The 24,423-nt window shown below is 39.9% G+C and overlaps 1 protein-coding gene across 1 annotated transcript in view; it reads left to right on the forward strand.

Annotated features, from left to right (window-relative positions):
- LOC126095181 (vascular endothelial growth factor receptor 1) overlaps positions 1-24,423 on the forward strand; it is a 549,049-nt gene that overhangs the window by 106,274 nt on the left and 418,352 nt on the right. The window contains exon 3 of the mRNA XM_049909913.1: positions 725-878. Within this exon, the coding sequence (XP_049765870.1) occupies positions 725-878 (154 nt within the window). The remainder of the gene's footprint in view (positions 1-724; positions 879-24,423) is intronic.

Consider the following 24,423-nt stretch of genomic DNA (forward strand, 5'->3'; position numbering starts at 1 on the left):
CACTGAACACTACATCAGCCATCCTTGCATTTGTTTGATAATTGAAAGAGGGAATGGTGCTGCAGTCCTCTACCATAAATGAGTTTTTGAAAGCTAGGTTTAGAATTTCGGCTTTCTGTTTATCATCATCCATTACATTACCCATACTTTCAGCAAGAGAAGGTATTGAATTATTTGTAGCATTCATAGATTTTATGTATGACCAAAATTTTTTGGGATTATTTTTAGAATCTGCAGATAAAATATCAGCAGCAGATATGAGTTGTAACAATGACACATGAACCATCATTGCTCTTAGGGGCTTCTATTGTTTCGTGGCAGGAACAGATGTGTTTGGCACCAACTAGTGGTTGTCAGGTCCACTGCAACCCACAGTCCATCAGTGTTTTGACTCACATTCACTACTGAAGAGATGTACTAACAGCAGATGTTGTCCCCTGTAAATCCAATGGTCTTTAGGGTCTGTGGATGATGTTTCCAGATGTTATATCCTCATCAATGTGTTCCTCAGGACATGTTCTATAACCTCTCAGAATATGTCAATATACAGGTATTCATGTTACACTCTGTGTATGTGTAATTATATTATGCATTAAGTTACTGAACATGTAATTTTGATGGGATATTGCCATATTTATGGAACAAACGTCAATAAACATCTGGTACTATCTTTGACAGTCTGATTCTAAGAGGCTATTACTTTTGTCTTTTTTTCTGCTTCTAGGACAGTAAACCCAACATACATTCAACTTTGAGGAAAGGCAAATATATATCATCAATTCAGCTGACAGATGTTACATACAAGGATGTTGGATATTACCATTGTTTGTTTGATAATAACAGTGAGAAAAATACATCTATATACTTGTATGTGAAAGGTGAGAAGAGAACGTCAAAGTAAATCTGTTGTGTTATTAACTGCACTATTTCAGTGTATGAGTACTACTTCACATGTGGCGTGTTGTCTCTGTGAGTAAATTCCAGAATGTAAATCCAGAGATAAGAGATTCAGTTTCTAATCAGTCCTTGGGTTTTTCTGTCACACCTTGCTTCTTTCAACTCGGGTAATGATTTGTGACACAAAAGGATACCAAGTTCCACTGTGGTTTAAAGTCCATGTTAAACTGTTGTTCACCCTAAAACTCACTGGGGACAATCAGTTCAAAGGTCAGAGGGAGGTGAGAACACTACTCCAAAATGGACCATGCCTAGTAAAGCACTTCATGAAAATGATGCATTCTCCTGCTTTGTAAACAGTGTATAAATTTTTAGCAGAGATATTTAATGATATGCAATAGCCATGATATTTGTCATATAAATTATCATTATTTCAGTCGACCTGCTTCACAGAGATCTTCACTGAACTGAATATAAACTTATTTATTGCTGTGAAATCTCAACATGTTCACTTATATTATGTGTTTGAGAGAATTTTTTAAATTTTGAACAAGTTATGTTGTATTTTTTATGACAATGAACATCTGATTCTTATTAAAATCAGTTGGTTTAGATATTCTGTCATTAGTTTCAAGGAAGTACATGATTAACAATGTTTTTGGAGTATTCTTTTTGTTATACATTTAAGTGACAGAGAAAGCTCTTTAATATCTACAGTGACATTTCTTGTTCTAAGATAAACTGTGGAGTTGTATCTTAGGAATTTACTGAAGTATAAATTGTACCACTTATTGCCTCTTTATTTTTTTAAGGTGCAACAGATAGGTGTCAAATCCCAATCACGGTAGATTGTGTAGTAACAGTTTAGTGAATAAGATTCTGAAAAGGAAGGTTTTGAACAGTGTACTGTAAGTTAAAGTTATTCATGAATTTGTCTTCTTTTTCTGCATTCCTTGCCAAAATTATTGATGAACTATGGGTGTACAAAGTTGACCACTATTTCAGTTTTATACCACACACATTTTGCATTTTTTAAAAAGCACTAAATCATGTTATTTTGGAGAAATATGCAAATTTGAAGTCATTTTTTCATGTTACCCTTTTCACAAAATTTTTCTGGCATTGCCAATGTATTATAAATTTATAGAACTAATTTGTGGGGATAGGGTCATCGTTTTAAATTGCACTTAACTATGGGAATACTAGGTAAGAATGTAATCAGGCTTATGGGGGGGGGGGGGGGTGTTTATTTGGGGGTATTGACAGGAAAACTAATAAAAATGGCTTTGTAAAAAACTGAACAACAATTAAAGGCAATTTGCTCTTAATGAGATACATGGTTAATGCTTGATGCAACATCATGCTTGACTGAAATAGCCTCATATATAAATTCTTCTATTGTTTTGTGTTTTGTACTTGCTGGTGATAAGGACTTCACATATTAAGAAGTAACTCTTGCGTAGTGTCTAAGCAGGAGACATTACATACCAGTCTCAAACAGAATAAAACCTACTTATTCTTTTATTAATTTAATTTAATTTCAGTCAAATTTTGACATCTATTTGTGATCAGTTTTGAAGGTTTAAGGCTTCGTATTTATACATATTAGATGAGTAATCAATGTCATATCTCTCTGCAAGTATGCTGGATTGCTATAAGCCAGCATCCTCTGACACAACTGCTACGCAACAGATAAGTTCAGCTAAACTGCAGATTGGAGATAAAATAATAAGATAATAGTTTTTATTGTCCATAATAAAATATATATGAGCAGACATCACCAACTTTTCTGGTATTACAGAAGCAATAAGAATACATTCAGCTCTACTATAGAATCATTTTCTACCATTGGTCCATCAAATTCTCTGCACTCCCACTCATTGGTAAGTTGGGTCTTCATATCCCAAGCAGCATTATAGCAGGATATTGGCTGTTTAATTTGTCATTATCACAAGATTAACACTTTCACAAACAGAAACTTACTACTTATTTGAATTTTGCTTGGATCTAATTTACACCAGTTGTTGCAGAACACCTTTACTTCCAGCTTACTTCACTATTATTTTCTAATACTCTTGCACAATAACTGCCTAATCATTGATGACACTGCTTTTATCCAATCATATATGAGCTGTTGCACTTCATTACTTAATTCCCAATCAAATATTTATCTTACATATTGCATCTGATCTTTTGTTTTGCATTTGTTAGTGTTTTTACCACTTTCTCTACTTGCGTGAAATGTTTTTTCATTGCAATTGGAGGCCAGAAAAAAGGAATCTGAGATTTCAGTGATACTTAGTCTATAAGATTACTTGTAGAACTTCATGACAGGTAAAAACTGTGTACTGGATCAGTACTAAAATGTCTTTTCCCGAATGTGGATCCTTGCCTTTCATGGAGACGCTCTTACCAACTGGCTATCCAGGCATGTCTCTTTGTCTGCCATCATGTATCCAGTTCTGCCAGTACTTCTACCATTCTTTACAAACTACACAGAAGCTCTCCTGTATATCCTGCTGCACCAGCACTCCTTTATGAAAAAGTCTACTTATTTCCTTCATTTTATGCTTGTGTTATTTTCATTAGTAGAAATATCTGACTGTGATGGATAATGAACTCCAACATTTAACTGTCATCTTTTGCTTTGTACTACTTAATGAGATACATGTATTATTTTGCTGCCACAGATACGAAGAACCTGCTTACATATAGTGATGTAATCTTTGCACCAATACATGCTCTGCAGTATCAGGACATTGTCATTCCTTGTAAGCCAACACACCCTGAAGTGAAAGTGACCCTCTGCCACAATGGTGATGAAAAAGTAAGTATTTCATGGGTAAATGTGTAGTGTAAGTGTACTGAGAGATTTTAGCTATACAGTGTCCCAGTATGAATGGTTGATATGCAGATAAATGATATGAATGACCATTTGAAGCTAACAAGTGTAGTAAACTCAGGCTCTAAAATGTTCTTAAGGTATGCATTTTAGAGCCTATGTTTACCAGACTTCTTTGCTTCAAATAATTGTTCCTGTCATATCCCTGAATGCTGAGTACTCCTCCTGGGTCATCATGTATACATGATTATTTATAAGTACTCCCAGGGTTTCAGAAGATGAGTGCACTTAAACTAAAAGATGTGCAGAATATAACCACATATTGGTGGTTGGAGCATCTGCCCAAATTCTTAACTTTCATTACAGGTGTTTCAGTATAGGTCCTGTTTGTGAAGTGGCAGATGTCAAATATGTACATATAGTTCATTGCAGTCTCTGACACAAATTGCCTGGGAAAGTGTTGGAGCAGCTCTTTTTGGAAAGCTTTTTGGAAAGCTGTTTGTTAGGTTGCCTGCCTGCATGCGAAAAGTAATTTGAGTTGACAATACAGAATGGATGATTTGCCTACACCTTCTGGCAGTCTTCTTTCTAGTGCAACTACACCACAGTGCACATTAACTAATCAAAATGTGGAGATATGCCATATACTGATAGTTGTCATTTTCTGTATGTGTTGTAGTTTTTGCACAGACATCATATGAAATTGCGGAGCTGCTTGGGAATGACCCTATGTTCTGTGGATTATTATATATGTACATTACCAACAATATCTGTTATTCACAGTTGTTTCTCCAAACCATATGTTATGAGGGAAGATCAGAAAGTAACACACACTAATTTTATTACCAAAATATTTAACAAAAAAAATCACAAATGAACTTACTTCTTTTACCTTCCTTTCTACACAGTCACCAACATTCGCAATACATTTCTCCCATTGTGGTACCAGTTTCAGTAAGCTCTGTTTCTAGAGGTCTGGTTGGTTAGAGTACAGCCATCTGCAGGCTGCTGATTTCACTTCCACTTTTGTTGCAAAGAGTTGGCCAGTCAGGCATTTCTTCATGGGACTAGACAGATGATAGTCTGATGCTCCAAGATCCATAATGTATGGTGGTTGCTGGAACACCTCCCACCCAAATTTTCTCATTAACAAAAGCAATCATTAGTGGGGAGGGGGGGGGGGGCCTTGAGCATTGTCCTGAAGAAGTTTGACACTCTCAGCTTTAATGTCAAGACATTTGTCATGACGGGCACAATGCAACTTAATCAAATTTTTAATGGAGGCTGCTGCATTCACAGTAATCTCATCTTCAACAAAGTCCACTAATAACACACCATGCATATCCCAGAACATTGTCACAAGCACTTTCCTAGCAATTGAGACCTTAGTTTCTCCCAGTGTATATAATGTTAAAATAACTTATGGCAATGCAGGTGGGTGACATTGATGACAACTACTTGAGAAACTAAGTCCTGTGCAAATGAATTTAAAATCTTCTCTCTTCTCTCTCTTCTCTCTCTCTCTCTCTCTCTCTCTCTCTCTCTCTCTCTCTCTCTCCCCCCCCCCCCCCTCCCTCTGTGTGTGTGTGTGTGTGTGTGTGTGTGTGTGTGTGTGTGTGTCTATATATGAACACTAGCACCATCATGAACCAATATTGCAGGAGAGTATAAAGAGTCTCAATTCATATTGTGCTGTTCCCCGTAGGTTATACAGCCTCCCTAAGGTCCACAAAGAAGATGTTCCTCTTCATCCAATTGTGAGCAACATTGGTGCTCCAACAGATCATGCAGAAAACACCTTGCTACTCTGTTGAGCCCTATAGTAGGTTGGTGTGAACACCACATTAAGAACTCAGTGGATTTCTTACATAGATTAGAGGGAGTGTGTTTGAATGACACTGATGTTCTAGTAAGTTTTGGTGTGGTATCTCTCTTCACTTGTGTTCCTCTGTCTGATTCGTTATGGTAGATTGAGGAAAGGTTTTGTGTTGGATTAGATTAGATTAGATTAGATTAGTTTTTTGTCCCATAGATCCATGCTGAGGAGATCCTCGTGGATGTGGAACATGTCAACCTTTTTTTTTTTTTTTTTTTTTTAAAAAAAGCTGAAATAACAATACTAATAGTATGAATATATACAATACATCATTTGTTTCTATTAAAAAATTCCTCTATGGAGTAGAAGGAGTTGGCCGCTAGTAAGTCTTTCGGGCTTCTTTTAAATTGATCTTTATTTGTAACTAAATTTTTTATGTTTGCTGGCAAATTATTGAAGATGAGTGTTCCTGATTAGTGGACCCCTTTTTGAACTAAAGTAAGTGCTTTTAGGTCTTTGTGCAGATCATTTTTGTTCCTGGTATTGTATGTATGAACTGAGCTGTTTGTTGGAAAAAGAGATATATTATTTAGGACAAATTTCATTAAGGAGTAAATATACTGAGAGGCAGTGGTTAGTATACCCAGTTCTTTGAAGAGGTTTCTACATGACGTCCATGAATTTACTCCACAAATAATACATATTACACGCTTTTGGACTCTGAAAACTTTTGTTTGACTTGAAGAGTTACCCCAAAATATTATACCGTATGACATTAGGGAATGAAAGTATGCAAGCTTTTTCATTTTTATGTCGCCTATGTCTGCTAACACTCGAATTGAAAATACAGATTTGTTAAGGCGTTTTTGCAGTTCTGTGGTGTGCTCCTCCCAACTGAATTTATTATCAAGTTGTAATCCCAGGAATTTAAGACTGTCAACCTCTTCTATCTGCTCTTCTTCATACTTTATGCATATGCTGGGTGGAAACCTCTTACAGGTTCTGAATTGCATGAAGTGAGTCTTTTCAAAGTTTAATGTCAATGAGTTGGCTTTAAACCATTTATTAATATCCATGAAAATATCATTAGCAGATCTTTCTAGAACTACACTCGACATACTGTTTATTGCAATACTTGTGTCATCTGCAAACAAAACGAACTCTGCTTCTGGCAGTGTAACTGATGAGAGATCATTAATGTACACAAGAAAAAGCAATGGCCCTAATATGGATCCTTGTGGGACACCACATGTAATTTCTTCCCGTACTGATGATGACTGATGACTTAATTCACTAGTCCCTTGTACTGACACCCTTTGTATCCTGTTAGCTAGGTATGACTTGAACCATTTTGCAGCACTGCCCGTGACACCATAGAATTCTAATTTATTTAAAAGGATGTTGTGGTTCACACAATCAAATGCCTTTGACAAATCACAGAAAATACCTGCTGCTTGTAATTTGTTATTTAATGAATTAAGTACATTTTCACTGTAGGTGTAAATAGCCTTCTTGATATCAGAACCCTTCAGAAATCCAAACTGTGTTCTTGATAATATGTTGTTTGTGGTCAGATGGTTGAGAAGCTGCCTGTACATTACTTTTTATAAAAATTTTGAGAATGCTGGCAAAAGTGAAATCGGTCTGTAGTGGTATCTCTTTATTCCCTTTCTTGAATAGAGGCTTAACATCTGCATATTTTAGCCAGTCAGGAAATGTCCCAGTTATAATTGACTGGTTACACAAGTAACTTAGAATTGTACTAAACTCACAAGAACCTGCCTTAATTAACTTTGTTGATAGACAAAAAAACCTATTTTGACATATGTTGACTTTCACTTACTGTTTATTCGATGACCAGTGCTGTGAGCAAACAGATGTAGTTGTGATGGGAAGCCCATTTTCATCCATTACTGCTTATTTGTTTGTCGAAGATCTTAAGGAATCTGCCTTAGAGTAGGGGCTTTGAAACTTGTATGTTTTTGCAGATAGACAATACTCCTGTTGGTTGCCCTCAAGGTACTGAGAATTTGAACTACATTTTAGAAAACCTAAACACCAGAATTCAATCCACCCCTGAATTTTCGTTTCACGAAGGAGGTAGATGTGTTGGTCAGGAGGAAGACAGGTCGTATGTTGAGCCTTGCTGTTTATAGGAAGCCTACTCACACTGAGTTGTATCTGCATGCAGACAATTGTCACCATCCGGCTCAGCATGAAGGGCTACTTAGTACCTTGGTTCACAGGGTCACATATCACCAGAACAGTTATAGTGAAAGACAAATTACACATGTGTTGGGCTATTGACCAACTGTGCTCCAGTTGAGTGATGGCAGTACCAAGGTGGGCGAAAGTCCATGACCTTTTTGCCTTACATAGGAAGCATTTCAAACAGAATTTATCACATTTTGTGGAAATATGATGTGATGTGTGTTTTTTGACCACCATCTAAGATCAGGGTCCTTTTAAGTTTCATAAAGGATGATCTTGGTTTGCGTAAGGTGGGTGTCTACATATTGCTTGCAGTTGTGGTCTGTCATATAGTGGTCAGACTATCTCAGACTGTGGAGAATCGCTGTACTGAGTGTAAATGGCACACAAGCTTAAAACAGCCGAGGAAATCCGCCATTGCAGAACATTGTCTTGGCTCCTGTCATCCTATATAATACATCAACACAGAGATTTTGGCATACACTTCCAGCTATTTGGACAGTGTTATTAAGGAAGCTATTGCAATTAAATTAGAATTAACTTTATAAATAGAGATGGCGGTTCTTATTTAAACCGTTGCACTTGCTTGTCAAGAAATAAATGGACAAAGTGTTTGCTACCTCACTTGTTGATTATTAATTTCACTATCGATTACTTTTAATGTTGGTTATCTTTGTGCTTGTGTGTGTGTGTGTGTGTGTGTGTGTGTGTGTGTGTGTGTGTGTGTGTGTGTAAATGGAGTTTCTCTGAAGACTGAGGTTTTAATTTGGTTGCACAGTGCAAGCAAAAAAAAAAAAATAAATAAATAAAAAAAATAAAAATATTAAGTGTCATGTAATATTTTGTGTAATGTAATATCTTGTATAGACACCTTTTATTAACCTGACACATTCCACATCATTTCGTATTAACCTGACACATTCCACATCATTTCGAAGTGTCGTATTCACGATCTATGGAACAAGTACTAATCTAATCTAGTGCTTCCTTGCTGCAGTTTTACCTTGAAAATGGTAGTGTGTGCTCCTATTGAAATATTGACAATTGTTGATGACATCACATGGCTGATTCCCATAAGTTACCACTGCAGTAAGATTTACAGTTGCACATGCTGGCTGTTCAAAATTGCTTTCTCAATGGCTTCGTTATTTTGTAGGGTTGCAGCTGTTACTGGCTGCCTGGAGTGTGGCAAATCACTTAAGTTCACATGGCCCTCTTGGAAGAATATACACCACCAAGAGACATTGCAATGGTCTTGTCATCCCCATACATGCTGCACATGTCCCATTGAATTTCATTTGGATTATACCCCCTGATCCACAAATATCTAGAACCACACTTTGCTGTCTTCACAATTTGACAACAGTAACACGAGCGCCATTTTTATTTTGTAGTTCATGCTTGTCTCACTAGAGATGCACATCAAAGCAAAATACTCTCCATAGTGCAAGCTTCAAACTTTCATTGCCATGAAATTTCAACATTCCAGCTAAAATACCAGAGGAGAAAAAAATTATTGTGCATAACTTTCCAATCCTGCTTCATAAATAGACAATACCAAACTCCACCTCTCAAATATCCAGATTATTCAGTAAAATAAATGTATGAAGTTTCCTTTGTTACTTCATAATTGGCTCATCATGAAAATTAAAAGATTGCTTAAAACAGAAAATTCAAAAATATGAAAATTTGTCTTAAATCCAATGATTTATATAAATTATTCCTTCCCTTTTATTCTCTCTCTCTCTCTCTCTCTCTCTCTCTCTCTCTCTCTCTCTCTCTCTCTCTCTCTCTCTGACATGATATTTCATAACCCTGTCTTCAGCTTCCTCAATTCATCATGAAACCATTTCCCAGCAGGGTCAGGGATTTTCTCTGCCTCGTGATGACTGGGTGTTGTGTGATGTCCTTAGGTTAGTTAGGTTTAAGTAGTTCTGAGTTCTATGGGACTGATGACCATAGATGTTAAGTCCCATAGTGCTCAGAGCCATTTGAACCATTTTTTCAAACCATTTCTTCATGCCTTTCTTTACTCTCTGTAACTTATCACTTGTAGCTGTGAGAATGACTTCTTTTACTCTGTTAGACTACTCATTATTGGTAGTTGTATGGTTTTCTCTCATGTCACTTAGAATCTCTAAATCAGTTGGAAACTTCAACTTTGTATTTAATATTTTTTCTGTCCCTGTTCCATTTTCCAGTTCACATTCAGTCATGTGTCCAAGTCTGATTTTTTGTTTTAGGTGGGTCTTCAACCTGATTTCCATTTAATCAAAAGACTGCTGTTATTTTTTATTTGTACTTTTTTTATATTGTAATCCCATTTTGAATTCTGTGATCAGATTTTGGCATCCATTTTGCAATATTATGCATATAAATCTATTACCCAATTTTTATAACTCTGCTTTGTCTGTTAAGTAGATGTTTTCTGAGCCTATTATCTTTGAGTGCAATCAAAGACAATAATAACGAATGTGAATTTATTGTTGCCAACTAATTTTGAGAGCATAAACATGTGGTATAATAAATTCATTCTTTTTGAGCGCATCACAGTGTGTAGTCATAGCTATCAACTCCAAAGGCCACATATCTTCCAGATCACCCCATCTGTCTTCTGTATGAGAGAAATCCATACACAAAATTTGTGTCTTTGAATAGGACTTGAACTCAAAATTGCTTGCATTACATGCTTCTGGTGGCATCTGACAAAGCACAATGAATTTGACAGCAAGCTACTAAAATGATGATTTGCTATATACTGATGTCTGAAACTACTTGATGACATAGTAACTGTACCAAATGAAAGATAGTCCATGACTGACTAATACAGATATTTACATACTCAGTGCTCACCTCTGATGACTTGCTTTGTGCATGAAGCCTATATAAAGATGCACTTGTTGGAGAAATTACAAAATGGTAAAGTATATGAATATTATATTTTAGAGAAAAAAGATACAATGGACACTGAAGTAATTTTATTGAACAAAAATTTGTATAATCAGAAAATGACAAAATAATAGGTACTGCTTTATTAGAGGGAAGTTTTAATGTACACAGGGATTCCCATAGTTTGCCAAGAATTTTGAAGAAAGTAAAATTTTCTAATTGGAATAATTAATTAACTAGTTATTCATGTAAAAGTCTACATTTTTGGAAACAGAAAAACTGGGATTACAAAATTATAACACTGCTTTTAAGAAACATTACACTTTTAGACTGTAACATTCTGCAACTCGAAAATTATGAACACAAATAATTTTTGAAACATTAAGTTCTCATAAAATAATAAAATTTTGTGAAATACATCTTCAATAAGAATACATCTTCAATAAGAGCTGATGGAGTATGACATGTGTGGGGCAATCATCTCGCCCCATGCCTGCCCCACCACCTCTCCACCCGGTCAGAGAGACAGAATGAAGGTGCTACCCCCATCATAGATGTCTCCCATACTTCAGTGGAACTTGCAGGGGTTCAGGACACATGTAGAGGAACTTTGTCTACTCTCTCAGGGTAGACCACTGTGTCTGTGTCTCCAGGAGACTTACTTCCATCGATCACACTCCCCTGAGCTATGAGGCTATACACTCCACAAAAAGGACAACCGTGTGTGGAGAGAGAGAGCTAGAGGAGGCGTAGGTATTTTTGTCAGGAGACTCCTCGCCTCTCTCACTTATGACTTTACAAGCCATTGCTGTGTCTGTGCACGTGCGTCAACTATTGACTGTATGTTCTCTTTACTTGCCCCCGCATGATGCACTTGATGAAGTGGCCCTCACCAACCTTCTTACACAGCTCCCCCAGCCATTCATTATTTGTGGTGATTTTAATGCCCACAATGTGCTTTGGGGCTCTGCAATTACTGTCCCAGGGGTAGAGCAATTGAGAGGCTTCTCCTGTCATCCTGTGCATACTTGCTCAATGCAGGACAGAGCACTCACTTCTGCACAGCAACTGGCTCGTTCTCTGCCATTGATCACTCGCTTTGCTCTCCAGCTTTTGCTGCCAGTGCTCAGTGGGAAGTGGTTGCTGACTTGCACGGAAGTGATCATTTCCCAATCTGGATTCACCTGCCAGATGGCATGGGCCCTGAAAGGAGAGCACCACGATGGGTGCTCAGTGGGGTCGACTGGACACTTTATAGCCAGTTGGCCCAGTTCGAACACTGTGCAAATGTCGAGATGTAGGTGATCATATTACCAAAGTGGTCCACCATGACACTGCAGCATCCATTCCACAGTCCACAGGCCACTGGAAGAGGCAGCCTGTCCCTTGGTGGAGTGCCAAATGCCGCTCTGCAATCAGGACCAGGTGTGCGGCTCTGTGTCGGTTGCAGTGTCAGCCGACTACTGAGAATCATGCAGCCTTTCAGATGGCGAGGGCAAAATGTTACCACATTATTTGAGAGAGCAAGAAGAGGTCGTGGCAACAGTTCCTGAACACCATTAATCATTCCACCAAAAGTTCCATTGTGTGGGAGACCATCAGGAGAATTTCTGGGAGAGGAGGGAGTTGCCCCATGGCTTCTGTAATGAATAACAGCACTCTCTATGCTGATCCGTGAGACATTGCCCAGACTGTGGCAGCATATTTTGCCATGGTTACTGCAACAGACAGTCAGGATCCGGGTTTCCAGTGCCATAGAGTGATTGCTGAGAGGTGTAGTCTGGACTTCCAGTCCACCTCTAATGAAGTTTACAACTGCCCATTTTCCATGTGGGAGTTGGATTCTGCATTGTCTGCAGCTTATGACACATCCCCTGGTCACGACAAGATCCATTACAGTATGCTACGGCACCTCACAAGGTGCAACAAAGAAATCCTCCTTGCACTTTTTAATGCCATTTGGGCGTCAGGTCACTTTCCTTACTCGTGACATGAGGCAGTTTTAATTCCTTTTTTAAAACCTGTGAAAGACTGCATGAGCCCAAGTAGCTCTCACTAGCTTTATGGGAAAGACCTTAGAGCAGGTGGTCAACCACCACCTTGTCTGGATGTTAGAATCCCGGCAACTCCTTAGTCACTTTCAGTGTGGGTTCAGGAGGTTTTGTTGCACCTTCAATACCCTTGCCCTCCTGGAGGGGCTATACAGCAAGCTTTCCTACACTGTCACCACCTTCTAGGTGTATTTTTTGACATCAAGTAGGCCTATGATACTACTTAGAGGCGTCTCATCCTGGAGCAGCTTCACGAAAGGGGTTTTTGTGGTTGTCTTCCTCTTTTTATTCAGTCTTTCCTCTCGTCACAATATTTTAGATACTGAATTGGTGACGTCCCGTCTGATCACTACCCTCAGGGTAGTGTTTTAAGTGTGACTGTCTTTGCCATAGCTATTAATAGCGTTACCTCCATAGTGAAAGGTCCTGTCCAGTGTTCCTTGTTTGTGGATGATTTCTCTTTGTTTTCCTCCTCTTCAAGCCTTGCAACGACAACGCGTCAGTTGCAACTTACTCTTAGACATTTGGATGACTGGACGCAGAAGAGTGGTTTTAAGTTTTCCACCGAGACATCCTTGTGTGTTGTTTTTCACTATTCTCGATCAATTTTAACCTTTCCTGAGTTGAGGATGAGGGACAATGTCCTTGCTTTTACAGAATTGGTGAGATTTCTGGGGCTCATTTTTGACTCGAAGCTTATGTGGTTACCTCATCTTAAAGACCTGAAATGACGGTCACTTAAGGCTTTAAGCATTTTAAAATGTCTTAGCCACAGTACATGGGGAGCCGATAGGACTTGTCTGCTCCAGTTTTACAGGGCCTTCGTGTGATCTCGGCTCGATTATGGGTACACGGTGTATGGGTCTGCAAGGCCTTATTACTTAAAGGCTTAGGCTGGCCACTGGGGCATTCAGAACTAGCCCCATACCAAGCCTCTGTGCAGAGGCTGGTGAACCGCCACTTACGGTGCACCAGGCGTATAAAACTTTGTCCACACCAAACACACCTGCATACCATTCCTCTAGCACGGCTATTTCATAACCGGCAATGAGCAACGTGACCCTATGGGATTCACGCACAGGATTGCCTCTCTGCAATGGATATGGCTGGTCTTCATATTTCTGTTGCGATTGGAGCAGATTTCCACCTTGGCTCCTCCGGAGACCCAGACTTATTTTAGATTTGACTAATTTTAAGAAAGATAGTATACCAGATTTTACATTCCAGTCTCTGTTTTTAACATTTTAGATGTGCATCATGGTTTTACCGTCATTTACACTGATGGCTCCAAACAAGAGAATTTCCTTGGCTCTTCTGTAGTGTTCCCTGATCATGTTACCCATATTCGCCTCCCTGATGAATATACCGTTTTCGCAGCGGAGCTCCACGCGATCCTGAAGGCACTGGAATGGATGAATCATGTTTTGGGTAATCGGTTTCTCCTCTGCTCTGATTCTCTTAGTGACTTACAATCATTGCAGAATCTGTACCCAACTGAGGAGATGGTTCAGCTGATATATGACCAACTGTACTTGCTCCAATGGTGGGGCAAGGAGGTGTCCTTCTGCTGGGTGCCTGGTCATGTAGGAATATGGGGCAATGAACAGGCCGATCGGGCTGCCAAGGAGGCCTGCAGAGAGCAGGATGTGGTCCAGTGTCCTATTCCCTTGCAGTCTGTCATTTCTGCACTCCACAAGAAGTGCATGGAGTTGTGGGAGGAAGAATGGCTGGCAGTGATGGCCAATAAACTGCGGTTGGTGAAGTTAACAACTCGGCCATTGCGTTCCTCCTGCCAGTTGCTCATGTGGGAAGAAGTGACCCTCATGCATCTTTGGATTGGGCACTGTCCTCTCACACACAGCTTCCTAATATGGTAGGAGGATCTCCCATTAAGTGATGCTTGTGGTGTGCACATCTCTGTCCAGCACATTTTAACAGACTGCATTTTATACCATCATGCAAGGGTAGAAGCACAAATTGATGGGGGTCAGCCCTCTGTTTTAGCTAATGATGAGACATGTGTGTATAGGTTTTAAAGTTTTTTGATGTTTCTGGACTCTGGCCTAAACTTTTAGGCTGGAGGTTTTAGCATATTGCAGAGTGTCTGGCTCCTCCCTTCTTTCCTTAAGGTCAGCCAGCCACTCCCATCTGCTATATTGTTTTAGCTCCCTCTACCACTTTCTTCCTGTGTTGTCCATGTTTTACTGCTGACGGCATGCTTTGTCCCATGCTTCGATGTGGATAGGCATATATTTTTCCGAGCTTATTACCTGTGTTTTATGTTCTGTTTTATATTACTGTTCTGAGTATTTTCTTGACACCGATCTCAATCTGTTACTGAGCGGTTGCTGAAGACCTTGCCATCGTGCACCCATACATACCTCTCTATCCATTCCTGTTAAGAGACCAGCCAAATTGTAAATTACCCCTTAAGTTGTTACAGACAAGGATGTGCCTAATTCACACCTAAAGGTGCAAGTAAGGGTGGAAAATTTGGGGTTTGGGCTAGTGTAAGACTCTGTTAGCTGCTTTAGTTCCCTGTACAATATTACCTAATAGTGTAACTTCTGACAATATTAAATTGACAGCAAAGGATAATGAGTCTTTAGTCATCTGACAATTAAGGGCCAAAGCTGTGATGACATGACAAGTACTGTCTGCAGGCAGCCACTACAATACTCCACGTACTGCGGCAGTAGAAAATCACTTTGAAGTCTTTTATATTCAACAAGAATCGTGCACAAAATCTGAAATTGACATATAGTATAGATGTCTATGGTGTCCCTAAACATGTCAAAAATCTGGTCTTTATTTCATTTAGGACAAACAGCTGTAATATTTTCTGAAATGGGTGAAAATTTTCTGCCAATTGGTGGTGTCCTGGTGCTGCCTGTCTGTTACATCCTCTGTCATCACCACTACCACATCAGACATCATTGATGTCTAGTCATATACACCAGTCATTGGGTTACTGAATGAGTACAAATAAAAAATAGATAGATAATGCTTCTGACAGTGTGCACAGCAGAAACACTTTACCACACTGTCGTGTTTATGGTAGCCAATACAATTCTGTGACATTAACATGTCATATCCATATATGGATATGTGTGCATTCCACAGCCTTGTAATGGCCATCATGAACACAACACACTGCACAATGTCAGCCACATGATCCATTTTTAATTCATACTCGTATCATGTAATCCACTGACTGGTGTATATGATCAGATATGTTGTTGTTGTTGTTGTGGTCTTCAGTCCTGAGACTGGTTTGATGAGCTCTCCATGCTACTCTATCCTGTGCAAGCTTCTTCATCTTGCAGTACCTACTGCAACCTGCATTGATCTGAATCTGCTTACTGTATTCATCTCTTGGTCTCCCTCTACGATTTTTACCCTCCACGCTGCTGTCCAAAGCTAAATTTGTGATCCCTTGATGCCTCAGGACATGTCCTACCAACCAATCCCTTCTTCTAGTCAAGTTGTGCCACAAACTTCTCTTCTCCCCAATTCTGTTCAATACCTCCTCATTAGTTATGTGATCTACCCATCTAATCTTCAGCATTCTTCTGTAGCACCACATTTCGAAGGCTTCTATTCTCTTCTTGTCCAAACTAGTTATCGTCCATGTTTCACTTCCATACATGGCTACACTCCATACAAATACTTTCAGAAACGACTTCCTGACACTTAAATATATACTCGATGTTAACAAATTTCTCTTCTTCAGAAACGCTTTCCTTGCCATTGCCAGTCTACATTTTATATCCTCTCTACTTCGACCATCATCAGTTATTTTGCTCCCCAAATAGCAAAACTCCTTACTACTTTAAGTGTCTCATTTCCTAATCTAATTCCCTCAGCATCACCCGACTTAATTCGATTACATTCCATTATCCTCGTTTTGCTTTTGTTGATGTTCAGCTTATATCCTCCTTTCAAGACACTGTCCATTCCGTTCAACTGCTGTTCCAAGTCCTTTGCTGTCTCTGACAGAATTACAATGCCATCGGTGAACGTCAAAGTTTTTATTTCTTCTCCATGGATTTTAATACCTACTCCAAATTTTTCTTTTGTTTCCTTTACTGCTTGCTCAATATACAGATTGAATAACATCAGGGAGAGGCTACAACCCTGTCTTACTCCCTTCCCAACCACTGCTTCCCTTTGATGTCCCTCGACTCTTATAACTGCCATCTGGTTTCTGTACAAATTGTAAATAGCTTTTCGCTCCCTGTACTTTACCCCTGCCACCTTCAGAATTTGAAAGAGAGTATTCCAGTCAACATTGTCAAAAGCTTTCTCTAAGTCTACAAATGCTAGGAATGTAGGTTTGCCATTCCTTAATCTAGCTTCTAAGATAAGTCATAGGGTCAGTATTGCCTGACGTGTTCGAATATTTCTACGGAATCCAAACTGATCTTCCCCGAGGTCGGATTCTACTAGTTTTTCCACTCATCTGTAAAGAATTCGTGTTAGTATTTTGCAGCCGTGACTTATTAAACTGATAGTTTGGTAATTTTCGCATCTGTCAACACCTGCTTTCTTCGGGATTGGAATTATTATATTCTTCTTGAAGTCTGAGGGTATTTCGCCTGTCTCATACATCTTGCTCACCAGATGGCCGAGTTTTGTCAAGACTGGCTCTCCCAAGGCTGTCAGTAGTGCTAATGGAATGTTGTCTACTCCCAGAGCTTTGTTGTGACTCAGGTCTTTCAGTGTTCTGTCAAACTCTTCACGCAGTATCATATCTCCCATTTCATCTTCATCTACATCCTCTTCCATTTCCATAATATTGTCCTCAAGAACATCGCCCTTATATAGACCCTTATATACTCTTTCCACCTTTCTGCTTTCCCTTCTTTGTTTAGAACTGGGTTTCCATCTGAGCTCTTGATGTTCATACAAGTGGCTCTCTTTTCTCCAAAGGTCTCTTTAATTTTCCTGTAGGCAGTATCTATCTCACCCCTAGTGGGATAAGCCTCTACATCCTTACATTTGTCCTCTAGCCATCCCTGCTTAGCCATTTTGCACTTCCTGTCAATCTCATTTTTGAGACGTTTGTATTCCTGTTTGGCTGCTTCATTTACTGCATTTTTATATTTTCTCCTTTCATCAATTAAATTCAATATTTCTTCTGTTACCCAAGGATTTCTACTAGCCCTCATCTTTTTACCTACTTGATCCTCTGCTGCCTTCACTACTTCATCCCTCAAAGCTACCCATTCTTCTTCTACCGTATTTCTTTCCCCCATTCCTGTCAATTGTTCCCTTATGCTCTCCCTGAAACTTTGTACAACCTCTGGTTTAGTCAGTTTATCCAGGTCCCATCTCCTTAAATTCCCACCGTTTTGCAGTTTCTTCAGTTTTAATCTACAGTTCATAACCAATAGATTGTGGTCAGAGTCCACATCTGCCCCTGGAAATGTCTTACAATTTAAAACCTGGTTCCTAAATCTCTGTCTTACCGTTATATAATCTGTCTGAAACCTATCAGTATCTCCAGGCTTCTTCCATGTGTAGAACCTCATTTTATGATTCTTGAACCAAGTGTTAGCTATGATTAGGTTGTGCTCTGTGCAAAATTCTACTACATTTCCTTCTCTCCCTTTTCCTACTGACGAATTCCAGTCACCCATGACTATTAAATTTTCATCTCCCTTCACTATCTGAATAATTTCTTTTATTTCATCATACAATTCTTCAATTTCTTCGTCATCTGCAGAGCTACTTGGCATATAAACTTGTACTACTGTGGTAGGTTTGGGCTTCGTATCTATCTTGGCCACAATAATGCATTCACTATGCTGTTTGTAGTAGCTTACCCACAGTCCTATTTTCCTATTCATTATTAAACCTACTCCTGCATTACCCCTATTTGATTTTGTATTTATAACCCTGTAGTCACCTGACCAGAAGTCTTGTTCCTCCTGCCACCAAGCTTCACTAATTCCCACTATATCTAACTTTAACCTATCCATTTCCCATTTTAAATTTTCTAACCTACCTGCCCGATTAAGGGATCTGACATTCCACGCTCCGATCTGTAGAAGGCCAGTTTTCTTTCTCTTGATAACGACATCCTCTCGAGTAGTCCCCGCCCGGAGATCCGAATGGGGGACTATTTTACCTACAGAATGTTTTACCCAAGAGGACGCCATCATCATTTAACCATACAATAAAGCTGCATGCCCTCGGGAAAAATTATGGCCGTAGTTTCCCCTTGCTTTCAGCCTTTATATTCAGATATATGTTGTAATATCAGATACATGTTGTAATATTTTGATGATGATGTATCACTCAGAAATGTCAGACATTTTGTGGTCTTTCTTCTTCATACTTGATAATGGCTATAAAGCTAAATTGTGATAATGCAGAATAAATGGATATTAAAACCTACAGTCAAATGGTGGAAATTCCAATGAAGGCCCCAACCAAGAAAAAAATCGTTAACAGCAGTTCTGTTCATCCGCAAGATGTATAGCAAAACCTAAGAATTTAATTAATTTAATTAATTAATTTATTTATTGTTTCTGTGATGCAGTTGTGCCTATGTAAGGTGATGAAACTGATTTGTGTAGGCTTTTTCATGAATACCTCTTCAGTAGCACACCACTCTGTAGACGTTCACATATTCCTATGACCACTGGCACATTATGATAATGAACTGATGCTGTTTCTGTTGTGAACTCACCGAAACAATTATAAATTTATTTCTACAGCTGCCATATTATCAGCGATTGCATTCTCAAATTAATACATTACAGCCAAATGGATTTTGGCTCTATTTACACAAACCTTATTAATATCATCAAATCCCAAACATAGATAAGACAGTTTTTCACAAATTTTTGCAAACATAGTGTTTAAACATTATATGCTTCCATTCTGTGATATGCTGCTAGCACTAGTCACGCAAAAAACAAATCATTAAAATACTAAACTTTTATATACATGCAAATAGAGAAAAGTAGATGATTATATTTCCTTATAATGTACTGATAGGATAATTAGAGGAGAAGTGATCCATGTAAGGAAGAATAGAATCGCACAGGTGAGGAGGCATTACTTGGCATGAAATGCTTTCACTAAAAAGCAGTGAACACCCTACCTACTCAGGATTCACACTTACATTGACCCTCTTGCAGTGTAAAATGCCCCCTTTAAATGTGTGAGAGGAGGGAAACATTTTAATTACCAATGACACTGAGTGAGAATACAATATACAGTTTTTATAGTTCTATCTATAAATGGATAGTGGTAATAATGAGTTGTCAATCATACCATTGGAGCAACATAATAATTTGGGCATCCACCATTCATAAACACAAAGATGATTGAAAACTAGAAAATTTTATCACAGTTAATATAAGTTCACCTAATAACTTAGCTGATCCATATGAGGAGATACTCAGCTTTCATATCCTCAGGGGTTGTTGCTTAAGAAACTCCGAGTTTGAGGTTTCTGATGTACTAATTCTTAAATTAGTACCACCTTTCTGGTTTTTTATTGTGACTGATTAATATATACATTGATGGTAGATACGTTTTATCATCTGACAGCCTCCGAAAGAGTCTCACATGAACAACTTCTGAAAGACAATAATGCAGACTGACTGTCTGATTTTCTCTTACTACTACTTCCTTACTGACTTCACACTGCTGTGCTCTGCCTCTGTGGCTCATGCGCGACTTCCTCTTATACAAAACTAAACAGCTGAATGCATTGTTAAATGTAATATTTATAAAATAACTATTAAGTCATTAGATGATTTCAGTTACTTATATTAAAAAACATGCCTTGTATGTTCTGATATGCAATTTGGAAGAGTTTAGTTAATTTGATATTTGCATTTTAGTTAATTATAAACAAACTACTTTGAATAAGATATTTTTATCGGTGTTTTGGATAGCTGTCAAGTAGAGCTATTATTTTAAATGAACAAACATTGGGGCTTTTCAGAAATAGGGGAGAAGTAAGTTTTCAAGAATATGTGGGCAACATGGCTATGCAGTTCATACCATGAAATTTCAGAGTTGAATTATTAACAAATGGCTTACTCTCCTTAGTTGCTAATATAAATTGGATAACATATTAATGTATAATTTAATCTGAAATAGTAAACTCATTTGCACTAATTTTTTAAAGGGCAATTTATTACTGGGACTGGGTAAAGACATAAGAGTATCAAGTCCAGAAAGTTAAAAATTCAAGCTAAAATGATCTCTTCAGAGAATGTTGACATGATGGAATTTAAGATATGAACGGGAAGGTTGTACCACTTCAGTACTCCCCAAAGAGGTTTCACTAACCAAAGGTTAGTAAAACGCTATTCTATGATTCTGAAGGTGGAATGTAGATAACTTGGAAAAAGATTTACAATCCTTTTCCCGGAGGTAAACTGTGAAATATAGGTGTAAATACCAAAAATAGTGAGATACAGGTGGTCTGAAGTACCAAAAACATTAAATTATATAAGAGAAATCATGGGTCATATGTGTTACAACCAAAACATGCAAAATTATCAAGGTATAGCATTAATAGTGTGTAACACTTTAGAGACAAACAATTTGAAATATTAGAGTTTACAGGGGCATGAGGCTTTAATTACAACAAAACATCCTAAAAGCATATTTGAGATTCTGCTTAAGTGAGAACCAAAACAAAATCTAAAACATATAACATAGGATTCCTGTCTAATACAAGATCCATTTTTACATTCATCTTGGAATTTCATTTTCTGCATAAGTTATTTCTTCCGGTGGGATCTCCACCCTCTACAGTCCAATGTGGCACTTCAAGTAACACTGTCTTTTCAGTACCTGAAACAACACAAAGTGTAAGTTTCCATTCTAATAGATGACATCACATACAATAAACAAATGTTTCTGAGGCGTGATAGGCACAACAAAAAGATTTGCACAATTATAGCTTTCGGCCATTAAGGCCTTTGTCAGACACACACACACACACACACACACACACACACACTCATGCAAATGCAACTTGCACACATGTCTGCAGTCTCAGAGAACTGAAACCACACTGTGAGCAGCAGCACCAGTGCATGATGGGAGTGGCGACTGGGTGGGGGTAAGGAGGAGGCTGGGGTGGGGAGGGGGAGGGATAGTATGGTTGGAGTGGTGGACAGTGAAGTATTGCAGTTTAGACAGAGGGCAGGAGAGAAGGTGCTGAGGGGGAAGGGGGTAAGTAAGAGAAAGGAGAGAAATAAAAAGAAATTAAAAGACTGGGTGTGGTGGTGAAATGACGGCTGTGTAGTGCTGGAATGAGAACAGGGAGGGGGCTGGATGGGTGAGGACAGTGACTAATGAAGGTTAAGGCCAGGAGGGTTACGGGAATATAGGGTGCATTGCAGGGAAATTTCCCACTTGCGCAGTTCAGAAAAGCTGCTGTTGGTGGGAAGGATCCATATGGCACAGGCTGTGAAGCAGTCATTGAGACGAGGGATATCATGTTTGGCAGCGTCTTCAGCAACAGCGTGGGCCACTTGTTTTTTGGCCACAGTTTGTCAGTGGCCATTCATGCAGAGAGACAGCTTGTTGGTTGTCATGCCTACATAGAATGCAGCACAGTGGTTGCAGCTTAGCTTGTAGACCACATGACTGGTTTCACAGGTAGCCCTGCCTTTGATGGGATGGGTGATGTTAGTGACCGGAGTGGAGTAGATGGTAGTAGCAGGATGTATGGGACAGGTAATGCATGTAAGTCTATTACAGGGATATGAGCCCTGAGGTAAGGGACTGGGAGCAGGGGCTGTGAAAGAATGGACGGGTATATTGTGTAGCTTCAGTGGATGATGGAATACCACGGTAGGAGGGGAGGGAAGGATAGTGGGCAGGAAATTTCTCATTTCAGGGCATGACAAAAGGTAATCAAAACCCTGGTGGAGATTGTAATTCAGTTGCTCTAGTCCTGGATGGTAGTGAGGTACCTGAGGTACGAGGGGAATGCTCCTCTGTAGCCAAACTATGGGACTTTGGAAGGTGGTGGGAGAATGGAAAGATAAGGCAAGGGAGATTTGTTTTTGTACAAGGATGGGAGGATAATTACAGTCAGCAAAGGCTTCATTGAGACCCTCGGTACATTTTGAGAGGGACTGCTCATCACTGCCGATGTGACAACCACGGGTAGCTAGGCTGTACGGAAAGGACTTCTTGGCATGGAATGGGTGCAAGCTGTTGAAGTGGAGGTATTGCTGGTGGTTAGTAGGTTTGATATGGACAGAGGTACTGATGTAGCCATCTCTGAGGTGGAGGTAAACATCTAGGAAGGTGGCTTATTGGGTTGAGTAGGACCAGGTGAAGCAAATGGGGAGAAGTCATCAATGATCTGGAGGAATGTGAATAAGGTGTCCTCACCTTCAATCCAGATAGCAAAGATTCATCAATGAATCTGAACCAGGTGAGGGGCTTAGTATTTTGGGTTTTTAGGAAGGATTCCTCCAGATGGCCCATGAATAGTTTAGCATAGGATGGTGCCATGCGGGTGCCCATAGCCGTACTGCATATTTGTTTGTAGGTAATGCCTTTAGAGGAGAAGTAATTATGGGTGAGGATATACACTCCTGGAAATTGAAATAAGAACACTGTGAATTCATTGTCCCAGGAAGGGGAAACTTTATTGGCACATTCCTGGGGTCAGATACATCACATGATCACACTGACAGAACCACAGGCACATAGACACAGGCAACAGAGCATGCACAATGTCGGCACTAGTACAGTGTATATCCACCTTTCGCAGCAATGCAGGCTGCTATTCTCCCACGGAGACGATCGTAGAGATGCTGGATGTAGTCCTGTGGAACGGCTTGCCATGCCATTTCCACCTGGCACCTCAGTTGGACCAGGGTTCGTGCTGGACGTGCAGACCGCGTGAGACGACGCTTCATCCAGTCCCAAACATGCTCAATGGGGGACAGATCCGGAGATCTTGCTGGCCAGGGTAGTTGACTTACACCTTCTAGAGCACGTTGGGTGGCACGGGATACATGCGGACGTGCATTGTCCTGTTGGAACAGCAAGTTCCCTTGCCGGTCTAGGAATGGTAGAACGATGGGTTCAATGATGGTTTGGATGTACCGTGCACTATTCAGTGTCCCCTCGACGATCACCAGTGGTGTACGGCCAGTGTAGGAGATCGCTCCCCACACCATGATGCCGGGTGTTGGCCCTGTGTGCCTCGGTCGTATGCAGTCCTGATTGTGGCGCTCACCTGCACGGCGCCAAACACGCAGATGACCATCATTGGCACCAAGGCAGAAGCGACTCTCATCACTGAAGACGACACGTCTCCATTCGTCTCTCCATTCACGCCTGTCACGACACCACTGGAGGCGGGCTGCACGATGTTGGGGCGTGAGCGGAAGACGACCTAACAGTGTGCGGGACCGTAGCCCAGCTCCATGGAGACGGTTGCGAATGGTCCTCGCCGATACCCCAGGAGCAACAGTGTCCCTAATTTGCTGGGAAGTGGCGGTGCGGTCCCCTACGGCACTGCGTAGGATCCTACGGTCTTGGCGTGCATCCGTGCGTCGCTGCGGTCCGGTCCCAGGTCGACGGGCACGTGCACCTTCCGCCGACCACTGGCGACAACATCGATGTACTGTGGAGACCTCACGCCCCACGTGTTGAGCAATTCGGCGGTACGTCCACCCGGCCTCCCGCATGCCCGCTATACGCCCTCGCTCAAA

This window comes from Schistocerca cancellata, chromosome 8, assembly GCF_023864275.1.
Source record: "Schistocerca cancellata isolate TAMUIC-IGC-003103 chromosome 8, iqSchCanc2.1, whole genome shotgun sequence".
Classification (NCBI taxonomy): Eukaryota; Metazoa; Arthropoda; class Insecta; order Orthoptera; family Acrididae; genus Schistocerca; species Schistocerca cancellata.